The sequence below is a fragment of the Apiotrichum porosum genome, assembly GCF_003942205.1.
Source record: "Apiotrichum porosum strain DSM 27194 chromosome Unknown scaffold_3, whole genome shotgun sequence".
NCBI classification, from domain to species: Eukaryota; Fungi; Basidiomycota; class Tremellomycetes; order Trichosporonales; family Trichosporonaceae; genus Apiotrichum; species Apiotrichum porosum.
Window position 1 is genome coordinate 941538 of NW_021167110.1, and position 19577 is coordinate 961114.

The 19577-nt window shown below is 58.1% G+C and overlaps 5 protein-coding genes across 5 annotated transcripts; 3 read left to right on the forward strand and 2 right to left on the reverse strand.

Annotated features, from left to right (window-relative positions):
* Window positions 1-44: 44 nt before the first annotated feature.
* On the reverse strand, window positions 45-2429 carry EHS24_005946 (uncharacterized protein; the record flags this gene model as incomplete). Its single annotated transcript, XM_028621421.1, has 6 exons — window positions 45-130; window positions 184-1484; window positions 1521-1633; window positions 1673-1733; window positions 1801-2112; window positions 2194-2429. 6 exons carry the CDS (start codon window positions 2427-2429, stop codon window positions 45-47), a joined length of 2109 nt encoding a protein of 702 aa, XP_028477873.1.
* A 1502-nt stretch (window positions 2430-3931) lies between these two features.
* EHS24_005947 (uncharacterized protein) lies at window positions 3932-7718 on the forward strand (the record flags this gene model as incomplete). The annotated part of the gene is made up of 13 exons (XM_028621422.1): window positions 3932-4057; window positions 4121-4995; window positions 5035-5122; window positions 5164-5422; window positions 5474-5628; window positions 5961-5996; window positions 6050-6061; window positions 6119-6203; window positions 6303-6467; window positions 6536-6812; window positions 7086-7145; window positions 7388-7588; window positions 7682-7718. The coding sequence occupies 13 exons, from the start codon at window positions 3932-3934 to the stop codon at window positions 7716-7718; spliced, it is 2376 nt and encodes a 791-aa protein (XP_028477874.1).
* Window positions 7719-13046: 5328 nt separating this feature from the next.
* On the forward strand, window positions 13047-15080 carry EHS24_005948 (uncharacterized protein; the record flags this gene model as incomplete). The annotated part of the gene is made up of 7 exons (XM_028621423.1): window positions 13047-13246; window positions 13309-13372; window positions 13474-13550; window positions 13618-13883; window positions 14099-14768; window positions 14825-14902; window positions 14948-15080. 7 exons carry the CDS (start codon window positions 13047-13049, stop codon window positions 15078-15080), a joined length of 1488 nt encoding a protein of 495 aa, XP_028477875.1.
* A 478-nt stretch (window positions 15081-15558) lies between these two features.
* Window positions 15559-17521, forward strand: EHS24_005949 (uncharacterized protein; the record flags this gene model as incomplete). The annotated part of the gene is made up of 8 exons (XM_028621424.1): window positions 15559-15732; window positions 15774-15938; window positions 16068-16274; window positions 16317-16793; window positions 16834-17007; window positions 17048-17110; window positions 17149-17325; window positions 17423-17521. The coding sequence occupies 8 exons, from the start codon at window positions 15559-15561 to the stop codon at window positions 17519-17521; spliced, it is 1536 nt and encodes a 511-aa protein (XP_028477876.1).
* An 83-nt stretch (window positions 17522-17604) lies between these two features.
* EHS24_005950 (uncharacterized protein) lies at window positions 17605-19441 on the reverse strand (the record flags this gene model as incomplete). Its single annotated transcript, XM_028621425.1, has 5 exons — window positions 17605-17781; window positions 17830-18499; window positions 18561-18754; window positions 18797-18881; window positions 18927-19441. The coding sequence occupies 5 exons, from the start codon at window positions 19439-19441 to the stop codon at window positions 17605-17607; spliced, it is 1641 nt and encodes a 546-aa protein (XP_028477877.1).
* Between the last annotated feature and the right edge of the window lie 136 nt (window positions 19442-19577).

The window sequence follows — 19577 nt, forward strand, 5'->3', positions numbered from 1 at the left end:
TCTCTCTCTTTCTCTCTTTCTCTCTCTCCCCGTTTGCTTCTTGCTCAGAATATGTCGTCGTCCAACTCTTCCTGCTCATTCTCCTTCTCGATCTTCAACTTTGTCAAGTAGGCACCGAGTTCCTCGAACGCTGGGCGTGTGTCAGTACATCATGTTCATGTTATTCTCGTTATGACAACTCACCACCTCCGACCTTGATCATACACTTGATGCGCTTTGTGCCCCTTGCTGCCAACTCGACCAGCTTGACGACCGTCTTCCTTCCACTGGCGCCAAAGAGGAACTCGCCGCTCCACAACTCGCCTTCCCTCTTGCGCTGCCCGCGACGGACCGGCTGGTCGATTCGCGCGATAAAGATTCCCGGGTTCACTGCGTCAATCACGCGCTGCACCTCCAAGTCCAAGTTGTCGTATTTGCTCGGCACGAATGGCCGGAGTCCGACCGAGGCGATAGTCGACGAGACAGAGTTGACCGACACGGCACGCGAACCAGGCCGCGATGGTGTCCCCATTGGTGAGGTCACGCGGAACGCCGAGGGTGGTGGGACACGGCCGACGCTACCAAAAGACGGGCGCGGGCGGATACCGCCAGGAGTGTTGACTCCGGAAGGTCGAGGACGCATTCCTGGTGTCGTAGGTGCGGGAGTTCGCTGGAGGACCGGTACTCTACGCAGCGGGGTGACGGCAGTTGCAAGTCGATCGTGGTGCTCATCTTCACGCCTGCGGACAGCGCGAGGGGTAGCATTCACGTTGTTGAGCGGGGCCCGAGTTGAGCTGATGACAGATCCCGAGGGGCTGGATAGCGTCGGGCTGCTTGTACGTCTTGGTACCGTGCCGTAGTTGGACGGTGCGTAGCTGGAGCCGCCATGTGTTGAACCACCATGACTCGATGCCCCACCGTAGCTCGTCCTGCGTTGCGACTTTGTCGTGGTCGGCACATGAGGCGGGGGCGAGTTGTTGTCGAGTCCAGCCTTGGTAGAGTACATCCATCGTGGCTTCTCAAGCGGAGTGCCTGCCCCATGTGACTGGGATGACGACAGGGAAGGTCGGGAGATGGCGCGGCGCAGTGTCCGCTGGGCATTGGGCGTGACAGATCCTGTACGCGGCACAGGCGGTGGTGCGAGAGACGATGCGATGGTGGCAGTGATAGGTTGTGCGCCAGCACTGAGAACACGCGCAAGGTCGGGTCCCTCATGACCGAAGTCTAATGTGGGGACCATTGGGATCTTGGGTGACGACACAAAGTCATCCCCCAACACCTCCTGGAGGTGGTGGTGACTGCTGTTGAAGTAGTTGGCGTCGGGGTCATTCTGGGACAGTGCCAGTGCGACCTTGCCGTCGAGCTTGGCCAGGCCGTCCTGCAGCTGAGACCAGCGTGTTGACATGTCGTTCAAACGTCGCAGTGCCTCGCCATTCTTCACTGTGCGGCACGACACACTCTTGTCCATCATCAGCAGCATACGGTTCACGCTGGGCACGTATGTCCTAAAAGTCAGCTTCGGGCAGTTTGTGACGGCTCACGATTTAATGCGACCGTGCGACGCAGCCATGGTTCGTAGGCGCTCGATGCTGAGCCCGTCCGATGAGTACAGGGGGACCGTGTCGAACGACATGAGCACGCGTCCGGCGTAGTTCTAGTTGTAAGCGCGCTGACATGGTTTTGGGCAGCTTACCGTCAAGTCCACCAAGCTGGACTGCAGGGGGTCCATCATGCCCTCGGTCTGATCCGCTGTGCTGCCCAAAGTCAGCTAGCTACACGATGCGGTTATTCGTGCAAGGCAGGGGGTGTGTGGTGACTCACGTGCGGAACCTGACAAGCCATGGGTCCTCTTGCATCTCCTGTTCGAGCTGTGCGTGCTGCGCGGTTACCTTGGCCCAGTCCTTGTGGAGAGGCGTGGTGATGTCGGGCGCATCTGAGGCGTTGGTCTCAAATGCCGCAACGCGGGGGGAGAGGTTGATGATTGTCTCGTGCACTTCGGAGAGCAGAGAATCTAGTCGCGACGCGTGTGCCGCGCGGAGGGACGGCGAGTGACGAAGTTCTTCAATCTCGTAGATCTTGTCCAGCAAGGAGGCGACTTCAACCTGGAGATTATCAATCTCGAGCATTGCAGCTCTGAGCCCTGGTCAGCTTGTCATGTCCCTCCTCCCTTCACACGCTTGGGCCGCAAGGGCAATAACACTGCTTGGGACATACGTAGAATCGCCGGTGCGCCTGCGCGGTGAGCGCAAGGGTGAGCGAGGTGGGCGATTGGGTGTTGACGCAGACTCGTCCGAGTTGCGGAACGAGGTGACAGACGAGGTCGAGATGGTACGCGCGTGACCTGGTGGTGGTGGGCTCACATCCGATGGCAAGGGTGCGGTGTCGCCGCGCTTCTCATTATTGTCATCCAGGGACAATGACAGAATCTGCTGTGCGAGTGTGGTGGACATTGTGTAGATTGACACAGCAGGTGATGGCCTTCTTGCAGCGGCGGGCGGCGTACAGCGCGACGCTGGCGATTCTGAAACGGCAAACCAAGAAGCAAAGCTGGTGACGGTTGTGCGGGCGGCTCAGTCGGCACTGGTGCACATCACGGGTACCCCTTTGTCGCGTAGGTGGGTGAGAGGGTTCCGTCGGGAGGAGGTGTATATTTGAGTTGGGAGGGTGGGGAGTTGAGAATGTCCAGGTGGGAGAGCAAGTGGGGAGGAGTGATAGAGAGACCACACACTGGACCTCTGCAACAGTGAGATGGGAGTGGGTGGGTGGGGGTTGGGTGTGTGGTGGACGACGAGCTAGGAGAAGTCGAGGCAGCCAGGCACGGTTCAAGATGCCGCCAAGGGGATATATGGCCGGGACGCCAGGAGCTCGAGGGAGAGCAAGGGGGAAGGGGTGAGGGGGCTTGGGGGTCTCGGGGATGTTCTCACACACCAACGAGGGTGGAGAGAGAGTGGCTAGAGTGGGTAGAGTGGATACAGCGACGTGTGTGGCGTTTGATGTGAACAGAAGAAAGCAGAAAATGCGGTGTGTGTTTCTGTGCAAAGGGAGACGAGGACGCGGCTCCTCTAAGACACTTTGTTTACTCTTCTCTCGTTGCTGCAGGTCCTCCAGCCCTTCCACCGCGCCCACACGCGTTTTGGTTTTGCTTCGATCCTTCGAACTGTAATACAAGGGGAGGGGTGGGGTTGATATGTATTCAGAGTCTGAATTGCGAGTCTGCGTCGTGCGCGTGCGCGCGCTGGCGCTCCGCGCTCTGGCGCGCTGGGCGACGACGACGCGCGCACCATCATGCCTCAAACCAGGGGACCAAACAGGGGTGAACCGAGAAAGGGCCCGCATGCCAAATATGAAATGACGTGTAATGTATATCACACACAGAGTGATAAGGGCAAGAAAAAAGGATCCGCTGCCCGTGCAGACACACCGTGTTCAAGGAGTTGCCGAATTGGTGGCCATCGTAGAGCGGGCGGCAAAAGGTCCATGACGACATGGCTGGACGCCTGCAGCTCTGGTGCCCGTCGTCTTCCCCTCTGCCCCCTCCCTCCCCACACACCCACCCGCACACCTCCCACACCCGCAAGCCCACCCACACATCGTCATCCATATCCATCCAATCCTCCATCCCATCATCATCATCCTCCCCACCAACCACTACTCCCCCACCCCCACCCCCCGACTCCTTCCTCCCCCATCCACACCTCTTGTCCCACTTCCCTCTCCTCCCGACCACATCATTCTGTCTGGCAGTTCAGCGGGTGCTCTGTCCGGATCTCTGCCACCTTCCCTCCTTCCCTTCCCTCCTTCCTCCTCCTTCCTCCCCGCCTCTCACTTCAGCCCACCTCCGACACCACTTGCACTCGGGCTCGTCCACTCGCACCTCCTCCCTCCATCCCGGACAGTCTTCTGACACTCATCTCCCACCCCCATCCTCTGTCTAATCCCCCCCATATCGAGCATGGCTTCCCCCAACCCCGCCTACCAAGCCATTCTCAACGACCTCAACAGAGACGTCGCGCAGAAGCAGCCCGACGACGTTGTTCAGTTCTGCGCCGACTGGTTCCAGGACAAGTTGCGCAAGGAAGTGAGTGAAATACCCATACGTACACACATATCTTATCTTTCCTCTGCTGACACACCTTGCCAGCGTTCTGCTTCGTCCAGGACAGCCTCGCCTTCCTCGCGCCGTAACAAGGGCCCCGGCAACCCGTCATCCTTTGACGAGGATCCCGCTTCGGACACTCTGTCCCCCTTTGAGAAGGGTCCCTCCGACGGACCATTCAGTGGTGGTGCTGCCGGTGCAAGGAACGCCGCCGCTGCTGCTGCCGCTGCCGGTCTTGGCGCCGGCATGTTTTCTTCTCCATTCGGCGGCAACGGTAACGCTACCGCCCGTGCCACCGACGACTCGTCGCCTTTCAGCGAGGAGGCTCCCGGCGGTCCGTTTGGCAACGCCAGCCCATTCGGCGCCTCGCCGTTCGGTGCCGGCGCCCAGACTCCTTCGGCACCGGTCGGTGTCCCGTCCAACGACCTCGACGACCACGCCTTTGACGAGCCTCCCATCCCTTCATACGCCTTGGGACGTCGCACGTCCGTGTCGGCCGAGTCCCTCGTGCCAACGGCCTCGAGGACCTTTGACCCCACCCACGCGTTCATTGCCGAGGAGGATGAGGACGCTCCCGAGGCAGCCCCCGAGATGCCCGTCTTCCCCAAGTCGGACGAGCAGCTCAAGCGAATTAGGGAGGCTATCAGGCCCAACTTCCTCTTCCGCAACCTCGACGAGGAGCAGGAGCACGATGTTCTTGCTGCGATGAAGGAGATCAAGGTCCAGCCCGGAGAGACTGTGATCCAGCAGGGCGATGCCGGTGACTACTTTTACATTGTCGAGTCTGGAGAGCTCGACATTTTCGTCAAGCGCGACGACCAGGTCCTCGAGCCCGAGAAGGGCGACCGTCCCGACCTGGGCAAGTGGGTGCACACGTCCAAGACTGGCGAGTCGTTTGGCGAGCTCGCATTGATGCACAAGTACGTTACAAATCGACGGCACAACGGCTAACGTCACAGCGCGCCTCGTGCGGCCACCATCATCTCCAAGACCCCATGCACCCTCTGGGCCCTTGACCGCGTGTCCTTCCGCACCATCCTCCTTGACGTGAGTGGTATTCAGCTAGCCCGTGCTCACCCTTTCCACAGCACACGTCTCGCAAGCGCAGGCTGTACGAGTCGTTCCTTGCCACTGTGTCCATCCTGTCTTCGCTCAAGGCTTCTGAGCGTGCCAAGGTTGCCGACGTCCTCGAGGCCCGTACCTTCAACGAGGGCGAGAATGTCCTTATCGAGGGCGAGGAGGGCGACGAGTTCTTCCTCATTGAGAGTGGTTCCGCCGAGGCCATCAAGAACATGAACGGCGTCCCCACCGTCGTCAAGAAAATGAGTGTTGGTGACTACTTTGGCGGTGAGTACAGCCAGGGCAAACTGATCGTTCCTTCGCTGACACCTTGTCCAGAGCTGGCTCTCCTCAACCGCCAGACTCGTGCGGCTACCGTGCGCGCATCGTCCAAGCTGCGCGTCGTGGCCCTCGGCGAGCAGGCCTTCACCCGTCTCCTCGGCCCCGCCAAGGACATCATGGCTCGCAATGCCGGCGAGCGTTATGGTTACGCCGTGGGTCGTTAATTTGCGGACACCAGAGCAAAGAGAAGTAACAACATGTAACGGGTGTTCTTTCCCCCCCGCGCCCGCGTCTGTAGTCGTAAAGTGATATATGAAGGATTGAAGACCCCAGACAAAGGAGCCAACGCAGGTGTGCATGCGCAATGTCGGCAGAATGGCTTCATCCTGGGGGGTTGCTTCTCGCCAGTCAAGGTCCAGGCGGAACCAAATGACGCGCGGGGCCTCGTCAAGCTCATCTTCGTCGACGTCCGCGCGAGATGTTACTCCACATATACACCATGTACCATCTGCTGAGGGGCCTGCACGACTACCTGACACGCAAGGATGAGTACTCGGTAGTCATCATTGGTCTGGATAATGTACGTGCTGCTACAGACTGGACAACGTGACGCGTGCGCTAACGAACGAACAGGCAGGCAAGACAGTGAGCTAAGGGACACAGTCCGTGTACACGGCGTCGTAGCTGACAGTGGTCCACTAGACGATGCTGGAGAAGATCAAGACACTGTACAACCCTACACCGGGTATGCCCGCAGACAAGATTGGTCCTACAGTCGGCCAGAACAGTACGTTTCGTGTCACACGTCCTCGGAAGGGACACAAACACGATAGCAGTTCACCGAGCTGACACTCTCCTCTCCTCTCCTCCTCCTCCTCCTCACCAGTTGGCAAGATCTCGCTGCCGTCCACTACGCTCCACTTTTTCGACCTCGGTGGCCAGCGCGATATCCGCTCCATCTGGCCGCGGTACTATGACGAATGCCATGCGGTGGTGTTTGTCGTGGACGCGAGCGACCAGGCGCGCCTGGCCGAGACGTGGGAGGTGTTTGGTGGGTCGCCTCGTGTGGCTTTTAGCTTGCATAACCTCCTGGATGGATCGCAGCTAAACAGCCCACAGACGAGGTACTCAACTCTCCGCGCTTGCTCAACTTGCCGCTCCTCATGCTGGCCAACAAGCAGGACAAGCCCAGTTCCCTCACCGTCGCCGAGGTGCGCGAGGCATACGAGGCGTGGCAGCGTGCCGCGCGGCCAGATGGCCATGCGGAGGGCTCTGCTTCTGCGGTAGGCGCGCCCACGACCGAGGCGGTCGGGCTGCGTGCCGACCAGCTCAACGACGCACAGCGTGCAGAGCGCATGGCGTCACTCGATGTTCTCGGGGTGTCGGCCTTGGAAGGGTGAGTTGAGAGTTTCGGTCTTGGGGTGTCGAGTAGTGCCTTTGGACGCTTCAAGAATGGCCCGCCATCCCTCGTTGCTGCGTCTCGCGCAGTTCTGAGTGTGATCGTTGGTCTCTCGTATTCTTGAAACACCAGCGCTGCATAAAACCGCCCTGGCCCTTGTTTGTCCACAAGGGCCAGTTTATTTGCTCCGAGAGAGCAACAACAACGCAACAACTGTTCGGGGACACGAGATGGCTTCGCGTGGCTGGTCAGCGCTAACGGTATCCACAGCACGGGTGTACGTGAAGCCGTCAACTGGCTGTACATCCGCGTCCAGAATGCCCGCCAAATGTGAGTCCATCAGTAACTGGCCCATCGGACGAGGGATCCCGAGATTCCTGTTGTCGAGATTTAAGGGGGCACGGAGCAAATGTGGGGGCACCACCCGCTGACAGTTACCAGAGACGATATTGATCGGTTCTAGAGGAAACGAGAGCGGTATTACGTTTTATTATGTGTTGTAGCCAGTCGGTCCGGGGGTGACTGCCATAAGCCTGCCCCTTTTTCTTTATTTTCATCTTCATCCTGTCAAGCCGGCCATCACTGGGTCAGTTACTTCCGCACTTGGCACTTCGTAACCCGACCCAAGTCTGTTTGGCGTTCCAGCTCGCCACAGGGTCCGCTGGGGACAGCTGGGTGCACGCCTCGGGACTCGTTTACGTCCAGCCGTCAGCTGCCGCCGTCGGATTCAGGCTCCCGACTCCCGTGTCCAAGTTGGAGCACACCACTCTGCGGTATGTGCGGCGAGGCCGCACCTGGTTCCAACGAGGGCCCTGCTGGAGCAATGCAGCGAGTACTGGGAACCTGAGTTAATTCTCACTAAGTAGCGGGTCAGAGGATCAGAGGGCAGAGTGTCTCGGTTAGCACGACCAGTAGCACGACCAGGACAGGACTACTGGGCTGCCGAACACTGAAACTGCAGCCTCCACAGCTCTCGTTTTTATTCTACGCGATGCCGTTTGTACTGCCTGTGCCGCGTGGTTTTCATTCAACAGCGAGAAGGAGCCGACAGCGCCCCATGTGCGGTTACCCTCACGCAGGGGCGGGTTTTAGCTAATCCCAACAGGTCTTCTACATATGTGCGACGGTGCTCTCTGGACTCCCCGGATGTGCCGGAGCAGTGTGGCGGAACGCACGCCATCCATCCGTAAACCGGACTTGGGGGGACCGGGGAGTTAGTACTGTTTCTCCTTGTGAGGCTCTCCCTTGTCCCAAAGTGGCTCCCTTATTCCTGCAAGCAACGCCTGGCGAGGGCGACATTCCATCCAAAGGCGAGCCAGGCAGTCACCGGTGTCTACTAAACCGAACAATGCGCGCCCGCAACGCACGGCGCTGCAGCCAGTGGGGGAACCGAACAGGCAAAGCATCGAAACAGGCGGCGTGGCATACCAATACAACACCAACCGAAGTCACGTGACAACGTGAGATGATTTAATATGATAGAATTTGACGCCGTTTACAGCCCAATACGGATCTTGGTGGCAGAAGTTCGAATCCGGGTCATGACAGACGCCGCGCTTACGGAACATGACTGTCTCTTGCATGGCGCCGACATCGCAGTGGAGTCGCTTTCCATGACGCCCAAGTGACTGATGTGTTGCATGTGCGTAAGCGACGCCATGAGACTAATACATACAGTTTGGCCACGACGCTAGCGGTGGACACGGAACATTCTATAAGGTGGCACCAACCTGGGCCAGGCGCCAGGTACTGTACTATCTGGGAGGTGGTTCCGGATGCAGAGCCAAAGGGTATGGTTTGCGGCCAAGGACGGAGGGAGCTATGGGGCCAGTCCTGTGGGACACGTTGATACCCAGGACGACGCTCGCGATCACTTTGAGAGCTGACGAAGGCCACCGGGTGCCAAGAATGGGAATGGGGTCGACACTGGCACAAGGGGTAACGCACGCCGAACTCCTGCGGTGTCTCTGGACGGTGACGAGACCCACGCCCACGACGGCATCGGATGTTTGTCAATGTTGTGGCATAAGGACGAACCGCGGGCCATTTATGGTAATGTGGGACGGAGATATGCCGTCATCGCGACCTGTTGTGGGGAGGAGAGGAATCACAAACACTGAACATTGGTCGCTTCAGGCCCTCTTTGTCCCTTGGTCGCTCGACCCGCCTTTACCAGCACCGAGGACCTGCCGGACAGCTCTGATGGTGCCGGGTCTGGTCCTCTTGTCAGCTGGCGATGTGGTGGTGTGGTACTGTACGTGGTCAAGTCGCTTTAGCCCCCCTGATGGGTAACTGGGAGTACGCCCGCCCTCGAGGTCCCAATGATCGGATGACAAGATGGCAGTCTGCTGCGCGCAAGAGGCACCACTTCTGCATGGTAACAGCAACATTCACTGCCATAATGATGCCAAATAATGCTATCCCACCCAAGGTTAATGAAAGCTGTCACTGGAACCGGGGCGGTGGCGGGATGTCCATGCCGCTGTTCCCGCGGATCCCAGGACGTGCGACACACCAGCCTCCGAAGGTGCAACAACTGCTACCCCTACAAAATGTCATTTGGAGTAGGTATGATGCGGAGCGGGGTGGGGTGATCGCGACGGTTACCAACTGCCAGTATGTAGTCATGTCTGACGTCTGGCAGTGGACGGTTGCACAGGGCGTCTGCAATCGAAAGTTGGGACTCAGACTTGACTTTAAACGCGCTTGTGGCATCGTGTCTCGTGGCAATTCGTTACATTGTGCGTTGTTCCAATTTTCCTTCTGCTTGCCCACGCACACCCACGACACCGACCCAGTCTGCCCCAAGATTGCTCCTGTCCGGCGTCCGAGCTCCCGCCTCATCTTGTACCTTTGACGAGACCGAGAGTGCTCGAATGGCAAAGCAGCTGCATCAGCAGCCTTCCAACCACCCATCCCTGGGGGCAGGGACGAGGACCCCGCGCAACCTAAACCATCTGACCATGTCGTAAGATCAGCGGGCGCGTTGACAGCCCGTGCCGTGCCTGCGATGTGTCCCAGCTGCAGAGCGTGCAAAATCCAGCTCAGGTTCTCGCCCCAGCACAGGACAACGAGCAGGCGGTGAACAATAGCCCCGGTGACTGACACCTGGCGGTGAGCACGCGCTCCCGCCACGCGACCTCTGCGCATAACATGCTCAGGCTACACGTTCCTTTCTCTCAACTCCTTCTCTTGAGCACAGGCAACTCAAACTTGTTCTTTCACTGCAGCTCTAACTATCGCCTCCGACTGGGTCCTTCTTGGCAACGTTTTTCTGGCCCCATTCGCCGACTCGTAGCCCCGACCTCTGTCGGGCGCCGCGGTGCTGTTCGCTTTTCACACACAAAGAGATCGACGGGATCGGTACCGCTTCCTCCTCCTCCACTTGGTTGGCCGGCTCACATACGGACAAAGGTGAGTCATTGTTTGGTGGAGTTCGCCGCCGGTTACTGGGAGCGTTGTACATGGCATGGGTCTGGTGTCGCTCGTGGGGTGGGGGTGGGGGGGGGGGGGCGTTTGTTTGTTTTTTCTTTTTGGGCGCAGCGTTGTTGTCGCAACATGGCCGAGGGACCATCAAGCGGGCCTCATCAATGTCACACTCATTGGGGCCGGAAGCGCTCGGTCATATCAATTTACAGCGCCCAACCGCTGGAGCATGTGGTGCGACCCCACAAAGCAGATGCGGTCATGTCTCTGGAGTGCTTGGCGGGCGTTCAAAATGTTCCGGTTATTGTGGTGCCACTTGTCAGCAAGAACGCCCAGCCTGTAGTACCACTGTGCGATCGGCGGAGTCCACCGATATCTAGACTTGATACGACCGACACGGCGATTGCTTCTGCGCCTTTGGTGTGTTCAGAGCAAGAGATGCGGCAACGACCGCTGTTGTCGTGTCGAGTGCTCTCGGCGCTCTCGGAGGAGAGCTCCGTAAAGGATTCTTTAAAACAACTGCTCCACTTGTGCTGTCTAGGTGTACATCACTTTCCCCATAACCTGTCCCTGCTCCACCTCTATTCTACTGCGTGTTCACGCTCCCCCAACACTCCTCCCATACCAAGCACCGAGACAAACTTGGGGCACCAACTCTCATTACAACAGAGTCGTGGCTGACGCTGCTGCCCTTCCACACCGCCCGTTTCGCCAACCGTCTGGGTACGCAACACTCCAGCTTGTAGCCCTTATACTTCACTCTTCCACCTATTCTTTCATTGGGATCCTCTTTCCTTCATCCCTACCCCATTTTCCTCGTCAATCCCACCCAGCAATCTCCCCCGTCTGCACACTCCACAGCACAATAAACGTCAAACGGACGCCCTCAGTTGTGCGCCCTGGAGATTCCCTCCCCCCACCCACCTCGCCCTCGGATCTTTACATCCTCCAGCCCGACCAACCCCACGATCTTTGCTATTGGAACAGGGTGCCACTTGCACGTTTGATCCACTACTGCCACCACCCCAACTTCCTCATCCGCCCACTCCTCCGTGACTACGCGTAGCGTGCCTCTTAAGCCCTCCAACCGTTGTAGGGCCTGACGACCCACGCAGGAACATAGTCTGCCGGGAGTGTTGAGACGGGACGCGTTCCTTGCCTCTGCACTCTGGAGCTTGTGTGCAAACCGAACGCGCTACCAAGCGAAGAAGACGATATTCCGTGCACCATCAATTCGTTGCAGCCACAGCTCGACAACCGACATCCTTTCAAGGGCTGGCGCATTCCATCAACAAAACTCCCGCATTCGCCGTTGCAATTCCCGTCCTCACGATCCTTACCCAGCCGCTTCTGGCCCAATACCAGTTTTCTCTTCCATTCCACGTGGAACGTGGCATCCTGAAAGTTGTAGTGTGAGTTTTTTTTGGGTCTGTTAAATAGTAGTTTGGGTTGGGAATCATGGGAAGCAAGGGGGGAGGGGAGATCGAGAGGCTGTCTCTTCGGTGAGCGAGGGCGAGCTGAGCCACCAGACCAGCCCGTTTCGGCGTTCTGGTTGGACCCCGATGGTACCAAGGGGAGGGTGGATTGTGGAAGAAACTAAGGTTCGGGAGTCTCATGCCGGCGTCGCCGGACGTCCCACAGGTCACACAACCAAGTGGACTTCCGCCGGCGGAAGCGGAAGGTGTTTCTGCAGCTCTGGGTGCAATGACCTGGCGCGGGATGTACGACTCCCGTGGCGGAAGGGGGTTAGGAGAGCAGACCCAGGGCGCCGTGGCGGGGTACCGGTGGCAAGCGCGCAGCCGCTTTGTACGGTCGCTGTGCGCGCGGGAGTTGGGTACGACAACTGCAATAGGCCTTAACTCTTGCTGTCGGGGTGGACAAGCAGAGGTCCATTTCGTAGCAGCGGTTACGAGGGCCCGCGCCGCCCACCGGCGGCCAACACGCTACACTGGTAACCTAACACGCGAAACTCGCGCGCTAGGCTCCCAAAAGTCGCAATATGTGCGTCTACCGCGGCTGCGTGGGCTGTTCCAGAGAGGCTCATCACGAGCGTCCAGCATGCTCCATCAATCTGATTAGGGCCAGAGAACGACCAGGAACGCAATGGGTTACCTGCCGGGATCGACATCTTCCCCTCGCCCCATGGCCACTCCCATGCTCCGTCCGCGTCCTCTGGCCCTCTGGCCCCCCCATTGTGTCCGGACTCGTTCTGCAGTGCAATCGCGCACGCCTCCCACCAGCGGCACCCAGCAGCTCATTGACAGTCGTCTGTTGTTTGTCCTTCTTCCTCTTTCCCATCCTCATCCTTTGCTTGTCCCTCGTGCTACGTTACACTCTGCGTAAGCAGGGTGCACACGTACGTTCCCCCAACATCACACTCTCCCAGTCCAGTTCGCCAGTCCTATCGCCTTGTCATTTGTTATCGTTTTGCTCACCCACATGTTTCGACCGATTTCTTGACATCCCCGCACCAATCCATGCGTTTGTCCTGCCAACTGTACAGTCAACAACCAGACGGCGTCCAAGCTCCCCTCCCAACACCCACATCCTGGCACTACCGCCAACGGCAACCCCACGTCCTTGCAGAGCTGCCAGGGCACCAGCCCGGCATCTCGCCTTCTGTTTTGTGTGTGCCAAATGTCGCCTAGACGCTCTTCACCGCCGGGACCGTCCAGATCTCGGTCACAGACACCTGCAGCGACTGAAGAAGTAGACATCAACACCCCACGAGGAGCCCATATCCGCGACAGACGCGCACTGTCCCCGCCCCGGGCGTCCTCTTCGGCCCACTGGGCCACAGAACCCATGTCCCGGTCCGCACCGCCAAACGGCCGCCATGGGAGAGGTGACGAGGCCGTGGACGAGCTCACCGACGAGTCGAACGACGACTCGGGCGAGGACAGTGACGAGCTCGACGATGGGGATGATGAACGCGGTCCTGAAATTCGTCGAGAGCTCTCTGGCAGCCTAGTCGGCGACCAGGTTGAGGTGTCCACCAAGGACTTGTGAGTGGCAGACAAACATTGACTGGGGTCATCCGCGAGTAAACAACTGATCGTGCGTTCAGAGTGTACATTCTCGAAGTCATTCAACAGCCGCAGCGGGCGCGAGCGTGTGGGTTTGGTGACAAGGTTGGTTTACATCGTCCCGCTCGGTCTCGAACTCCGGGTAGACGGAGAGGCTCTCAGAGGCTTCAGACCCGCGTCAATTCTTGTGGCTTACGCACTCGCAGGATCGACGCCCGCTCTCACCTCCGCCCATCATCCAGCTGCGAATCCTGGACAAGTTGGGCAAGTCCGTTTCTCCAAAGTACGCTCTCTCCAAGACATATGAATCCCGTGTCGAGGAGACGCCGTCACTGACAGACTCTCTGCAGTACTGTCGACTACCACCGTTTCATCTTGATGGTTGACCTCTGGAATGGCGATCAAACCCAGCAACGCAGTATTGTCATGCACCCAGGAGCGCGGCAAGACCAGTATGCCCTGTTTACGCACACGGCCTCGAGGCCGTCCACATTCGCACATCACCCGTACGACGTCGCGCAGTCAACATTCAACCGAGTGCCTCTCCGCTCCCAAACAGCTCCCTTTACGTCTTGGCAAGGCGGAGGCGGAGGATCAGAATGGACAGGATACGGTGGTGAGTGTGGTGTTTTCTTGAAGATGGTTCGACATTTGTGGCTTACCGCGTTTCAAAAGGTCCTCGTCCAGGCCAGTTTGCCCACAGCCCATCTCAGTCATATGGTGGACCACCGTTGCCGCCGACGCACTACCCCCCTCCCCCTCCCCATGCCCCCGGGGGTCCCTCGTCCGGTTGGCCAGCTCCGAACGAACAGTTAACCCGTGCCGCAACAGGTGCCTCAGCCGCTAGGGCTCCATACGGCCTCCCTCATGACGAGTGGTACGATGAACAGCGACCGTCATCTTCTTCGTCGCGGCACGGCCCACCCCTGGTCGAGCCACCACAACCCTATGGACCTCGTCAAGTGTCTGCTGATCGCTGGCCACCAACCCCCGAGTCCGCACCACAGACTTTTCCAGACTACGGGAGTATGGAACGTCCTGGGTCTGGACACGCGTCATACCGAAGCGGGAGCGGTGACGGCGGTTGGTACCGTGAACCCAGCTACCCACGTGACGTCCGTCCACATACAGCTGGATACGAGTACGACAGGCAATACGGAGGTGGACGCCCATGGAGTTCAGGAGATGGCTCGCGCAGCCGTTCGCAGGTGCCGCTTTTCACACACGTCCCAGCGGCATCACCGATCGGCAGCCAGTCTGGACTGCCGCTCGTTTCATCACCTGGAAGCAGCACCGCCAACTCGCACTATCCTGACACCTACGCGGACCGCCTCACTGCGACTTCCCACTACAGCCGGGTCCTTGTCGGATCCATGGGTGCCGTCTGCCAGCGACTGAAGGGGCTGGACGGCGAACCTGGTCTGTTTTTCTTCGCCCACGACTTGGGTATTCGCACTGAGGGAACATTCTCCCTCCGGTTTACCCTCGCCGACATTTCTTCGTGAGTGCTCGGACGATTATCCGCCACAAAAACTGGGCTGACGCTGACCTTTATAGCCTCTCTGTGCCAACTGTCCTCAAAGACCAGTCATCGCAGGTATTAGCTAGAATTTTTAGCAACTCGTTCACGGTTTAGTGAGTACTTCAACCGTTATAAACAACATACTGACAACAACCTAGCTCGGCCAAGCGCTTCCCCGGTGTCCTTCCAACCACCGACCTGACTCAATGCTTTGCCGACCAGAGTGTTCGCCTGCCCACTCGTCAAAAGCGAGCCAACAACAGCAGCTCTGGGTCAAAGCGTAAAAAGTGATCCGTTTCCCAAACGTGGAGACCGTCTCCACTTCCCCAACAGCAACAAGGACATTTTACTGCCTATAACTCTTACTCATATTTTGTACATAGCGTCTCGCCTTCTCCAACACACACACATGTCCCCCACCGCACTCTGACCTCTCATCGAGCCACGTTCCGTTCCATATTACCCGCGACGACACACATACATACACAAAGTTTCCCCCATTTGGGTCATTAGGATGTCACGATTGAGAAGGCTTTTTTTTGTTGCCCTCCATTCACGGGAGTGTAGCGCAGACATGCATGTCGTCGGTTACCTGCTGTTGCAGCAAAATAGTTGGGTGGGTGGCAACAACAGAAGGTGCCACAATTGGGGTTTATATGAGGGGACAAAATAAAATCTCCTCCGATGGGACGCGACTGAGTTTATGTCAACAACATTGAGATGTCCGACACCCCCATCATCGTCTTTCCCATCCATCTCTTTACCCAACATGTCCGCACCGACAACCCCCAAGCGTCAGCGTCGCCGAGACGTCAACAAGGGCTACAGTCCGCCATCCCACACTCTCGATGATGTGCCCGGCACCCCTGGTCCCATCAAGGCGCGGATCAACCATTTGAGCGGCCAAGTGCAGGAGCTCGTGCGAAAGCAGGGTGTGGCCGAGGTAAGCCATGGCAGCGTCAGGCAACGTTTAACCAATCACAGAGGAAACACCGTGCCGAGATTATGCTCGTGGAGAGGAGGCTGGAAGAGAGCCGAGACCAGGTCGCCGTCCTCCAGCAGAAGGTGGGGGAGGAATCCAAGCTGGCGGCCAGAGCGCGCAAGGAAGTCGAACGGTGCAAGAATGAGGGCGACGGGATGCGCAGCGAGGTGAGTTTTGGTTGCCGCCGAAATTTCTCTAGTCGTGAGCGATGATATCCTCTCCGGCTAGAGAGGGGTGAGGTGAAGAGGGCGTGGATTGCGCGCAGTGAGGCAAGATGCAGTGGACTTACCATTCAGCTCAACCTCCACTCGCTCGTCCAGCAACAAAAGGCGTTGCTCGCTCTTTCCGAGGAGAAGCTCCAAATGGTGGAGTTAGAACAGCGACTGGTTCAGAGTGAGGCCGCTCGTGTGATGCGGGACCACAAGCTCTCGCTGTTCCAGTCCCGCGAGGGCGACCTGGCCGCCGAGATCAACGGCAAGGACGCGCGAATTGCGAGACTCGAAGTAAGTCCATGTGACCAATGACGTGCTAATCATCAGGATGAGCTCGCCACTGCCAACACGTCCTTGGCCCACCAGCGCGCTGCCGAGGGCAAGGCTCAAGCCCTTGTCTCTAGCACGCAGGGCGAGTCGCGCGCTGAGATTATCACACTTGAAGCCAAGATTGCCAAACTGGAAGAGGCCAACAACGCGCTGCAAGAGAAGGAGCGTGTGACCCTCGCCCAGGTCTCCAAGCTCGAAGAGAGTAAACGAAGCCTGAAGGAGAAGGAGCGCGAAGCCCGAGCAGAAGTAGAGCGTCTTAGTGCCGAAGGCAAGGAGAGCTCCTCTTCCGACAAGGAAGTCGCCGAGCTCCGTGCACAACTGCGTACTACGAAGGCCGAAGCTGCCAAGGCTGTGGCCAAGGCGTCAGATGCCGAGGAGGAGCTCGAGTTGCTCAAGGAGACGAGCAAAGAGAAGGAGAAGGCTCTCAAGGCCAAGTATCGCGAGGCCCAGGAGGAACGATTGCGACTGGCCGTTGTGGAGGTGAGCAGAGTACACACGGGTTCATCAGCTAATCTTATAGGAGGAGCTGGAGGCGCTCAAGGCTGCAAGCGCCAAGACCACCAAGAAGGAATCCACCAGGAAGAAGGCAGCTGCATCGACTGCCGACGAGTCCGACGCACCAAAGAAGAAGCGAGTGACGAGGTCGTCGACTTCGCCAGAGAAGCCCGTCTCCAAGAAGGAGAAGGTCAGGAAGGTGGGTCTCAGGTCTTCAAGAAACAAAGCTCACCCGTCAGACTAGTCCTGTCGAGAGTGCATCTGAGGACGAAGCGCCCAAGAAGAAGCCCAAGAAGGTAACAGTGAGTTTGCCTATTCCTTCCCACGGCTAAACCCGCAGTCCAAAGCGAAGGCTCTGCGCGAAAGCGACTCGGACAACAAGGCCAAGGAGGACGATGCCGCGTCGGACTCGGACACTCCCGCGGCGCCGCCGAAGGAGGCGGCCGTTCCCGAGAAGAAGAAGAAGCGCAAGTTGTTTGGGGCACAGCCAGCGTTCCAGTGGGACCCAATCATGAGCGTGAGTCGGGCAGAACTGCATGCTGTGTGTGGTAATACAAGAGGGGAAATGACTGCAATGGGAGACAACAAATGATGCTGATGCTGACAAACACCAGAGCGGCGATGGTGTTATTCCTACCTTCCTCTCCCCCGTCAAGCCGATGGGCAGGACCGTCGGCACGATCCCCCGAAGCTTGAGCTCCCGCCGCTTCTAAAGTTGGTGACTGGTATTGATAGATTGTGTGTGTGTGTGTGTGATGTAATTAATCTTGGGCTTGTGTGCTGTGTCTCTGCCTCTCTAGCCCTCAAACTTGAAGCGCTCGCGAAGAGCTTTGCCGTACTTGAACATGATCATGGGTGCGGGAACGGCGATGAGCGCAACCAGGGCGAGCAGCGTACCGCCCCAGCCCCAGCCCAGCACATCAAACATTTCCGGCGAGAAGATGGGCAAGAGACAAGCAGTGACGGATCTTGCCTATCGGGGGTCAGTTATGGTATCGCGCACGGGCAACTCGGAACTCACGGCTGTGGCACCAGCAACACCGGCAGCCGAATATGGGAAAAAGGCGTCGATGATAAAGTTCTGAATCGAGTTGAAGGCTAGCATCAAGCCAAACGCGATGAGAGCCTGGCCGACAAGTGGGCCCATCCAGTGCACCTCGGCGTGTGCCGTCCAGCCAAACACCACAAGCCCAATAGGCATGATGATCATACCAATCTGGGTGAGGACAAGACGGTATTCGGGTTCACCATTGTCGCCGTTTCGGCGCGAGAGGTATCTGTAGATCTTGTCTTGCTGCGTGGCGGCAACAGTTGCCGAGCACAGGAATCCTACCGCCATGCCGAGGTAGCTGAGCGAGACAGTACTCTGGGGCCACTGGTATGAGAAGAGCCCTGGGTGGTTGAATGGCGGGGCGCCAAAGAGGAGTGGGACGCTGACGAGGAACACGTAAATGATACCATATATGTAGGCGTAGTATGCCGCGAAGATGAAGGCGACCGGGTTGGTGAACAACAGACGTGGAGGACGCGAGAAGGCTCGGGAGAAGGTCGTCTTGGCTTGGTCCTTTGACACCATGGCGCTCATCCATCCAAAGTCATGGATTATCCGGCGCGGGGAGAGACGGTCGCGCCACCCATTGACATCGGCTTGCGGATGACGAATACGGTAGAGGAGCTTCTTGTGAATAACCCTGTGGTCGTCAGCATGCGTTCAACACGTGAGGTACATGGAAAGAGAACGGCCAGACTTACGGAGCATACGTCTCCTCCGTGAGAGAAAATAGCAGCACCCAGTTGAGAGCCGCCATGATCGTGATGGACCAGTAGAGCCATCGCCAGCCACCGTAAAGGATCCAGTAGCCGAGCATGCTTCCCAGCACTGGCCCCGACATTGGACCAAGAGCATAGATGGAAACAGGACGACCGCGTTCCTTTGGAGCAAATACCTGTCCAGAGTCAGTTCAGTTTCTGGCAGTGCGCAAACTCACATCAGCGCAGGTTGCTACTCCCAGAGCCGGGCCAACGGATGCGAATACACCGCAAAAGAATCGAAGGATGATGAGACCCGTCATTCTGTGTGGGGCTGTCAGCAGAGGTTCCCAGATCGTTATAACTCACGTGTCGGCCACCGCAGTGCCGATGCAGAAGATGACGAAGCAGATTTGGGAAGTGTGGTAAGCAACTTGGCGGCCATACAGCTCCGAGATGGGTGCGAACAAGAAAGGCCCAGCTCCCAGACCTAGCACATAGCAGGCTGTGACTAGCACACCAATCTTCTCATTCGTTACTCCAAACTCGTCCATGGAGGCGTGAACACCTGGAACAGCAATACTACTGCCACACGTGGAGATGAAGCCAGTCACGGCCACGGTGAGCGTAGTGCGCCATCGCTGTCCAGTTGGCCAGTTGCGTGGGTTCTCGGGTGCGGCTTCAAAGGTCTCGAGTGCTCGAGCAGCCTCCCGTGCGGACCGTGTTGAGAGTACAGTGTTGGAAGGTTTCAGAGGTGGCAGAGTGATGTTGGCCATCTCAAGCGGCATTTCATCTTCACCGTTCACATTGTTGTTGTCGGTCATCATGGTAGGTACGCTTGTCTCAGTGATGCTGTCGGCACCAGCGCCCTTCTCGACGTCCATTGCGATCGGAGTTGGTGCGGTTTGTTTGTTGTTAGGGCCCTGTGGAGACTAGTAGTCACCGTCGTCTGCCCAGTCCACAAATACCTTGTGGATCTCGGACGAGCCCGGGGCGTGAAGTTGACCGATGGTTGTCTAA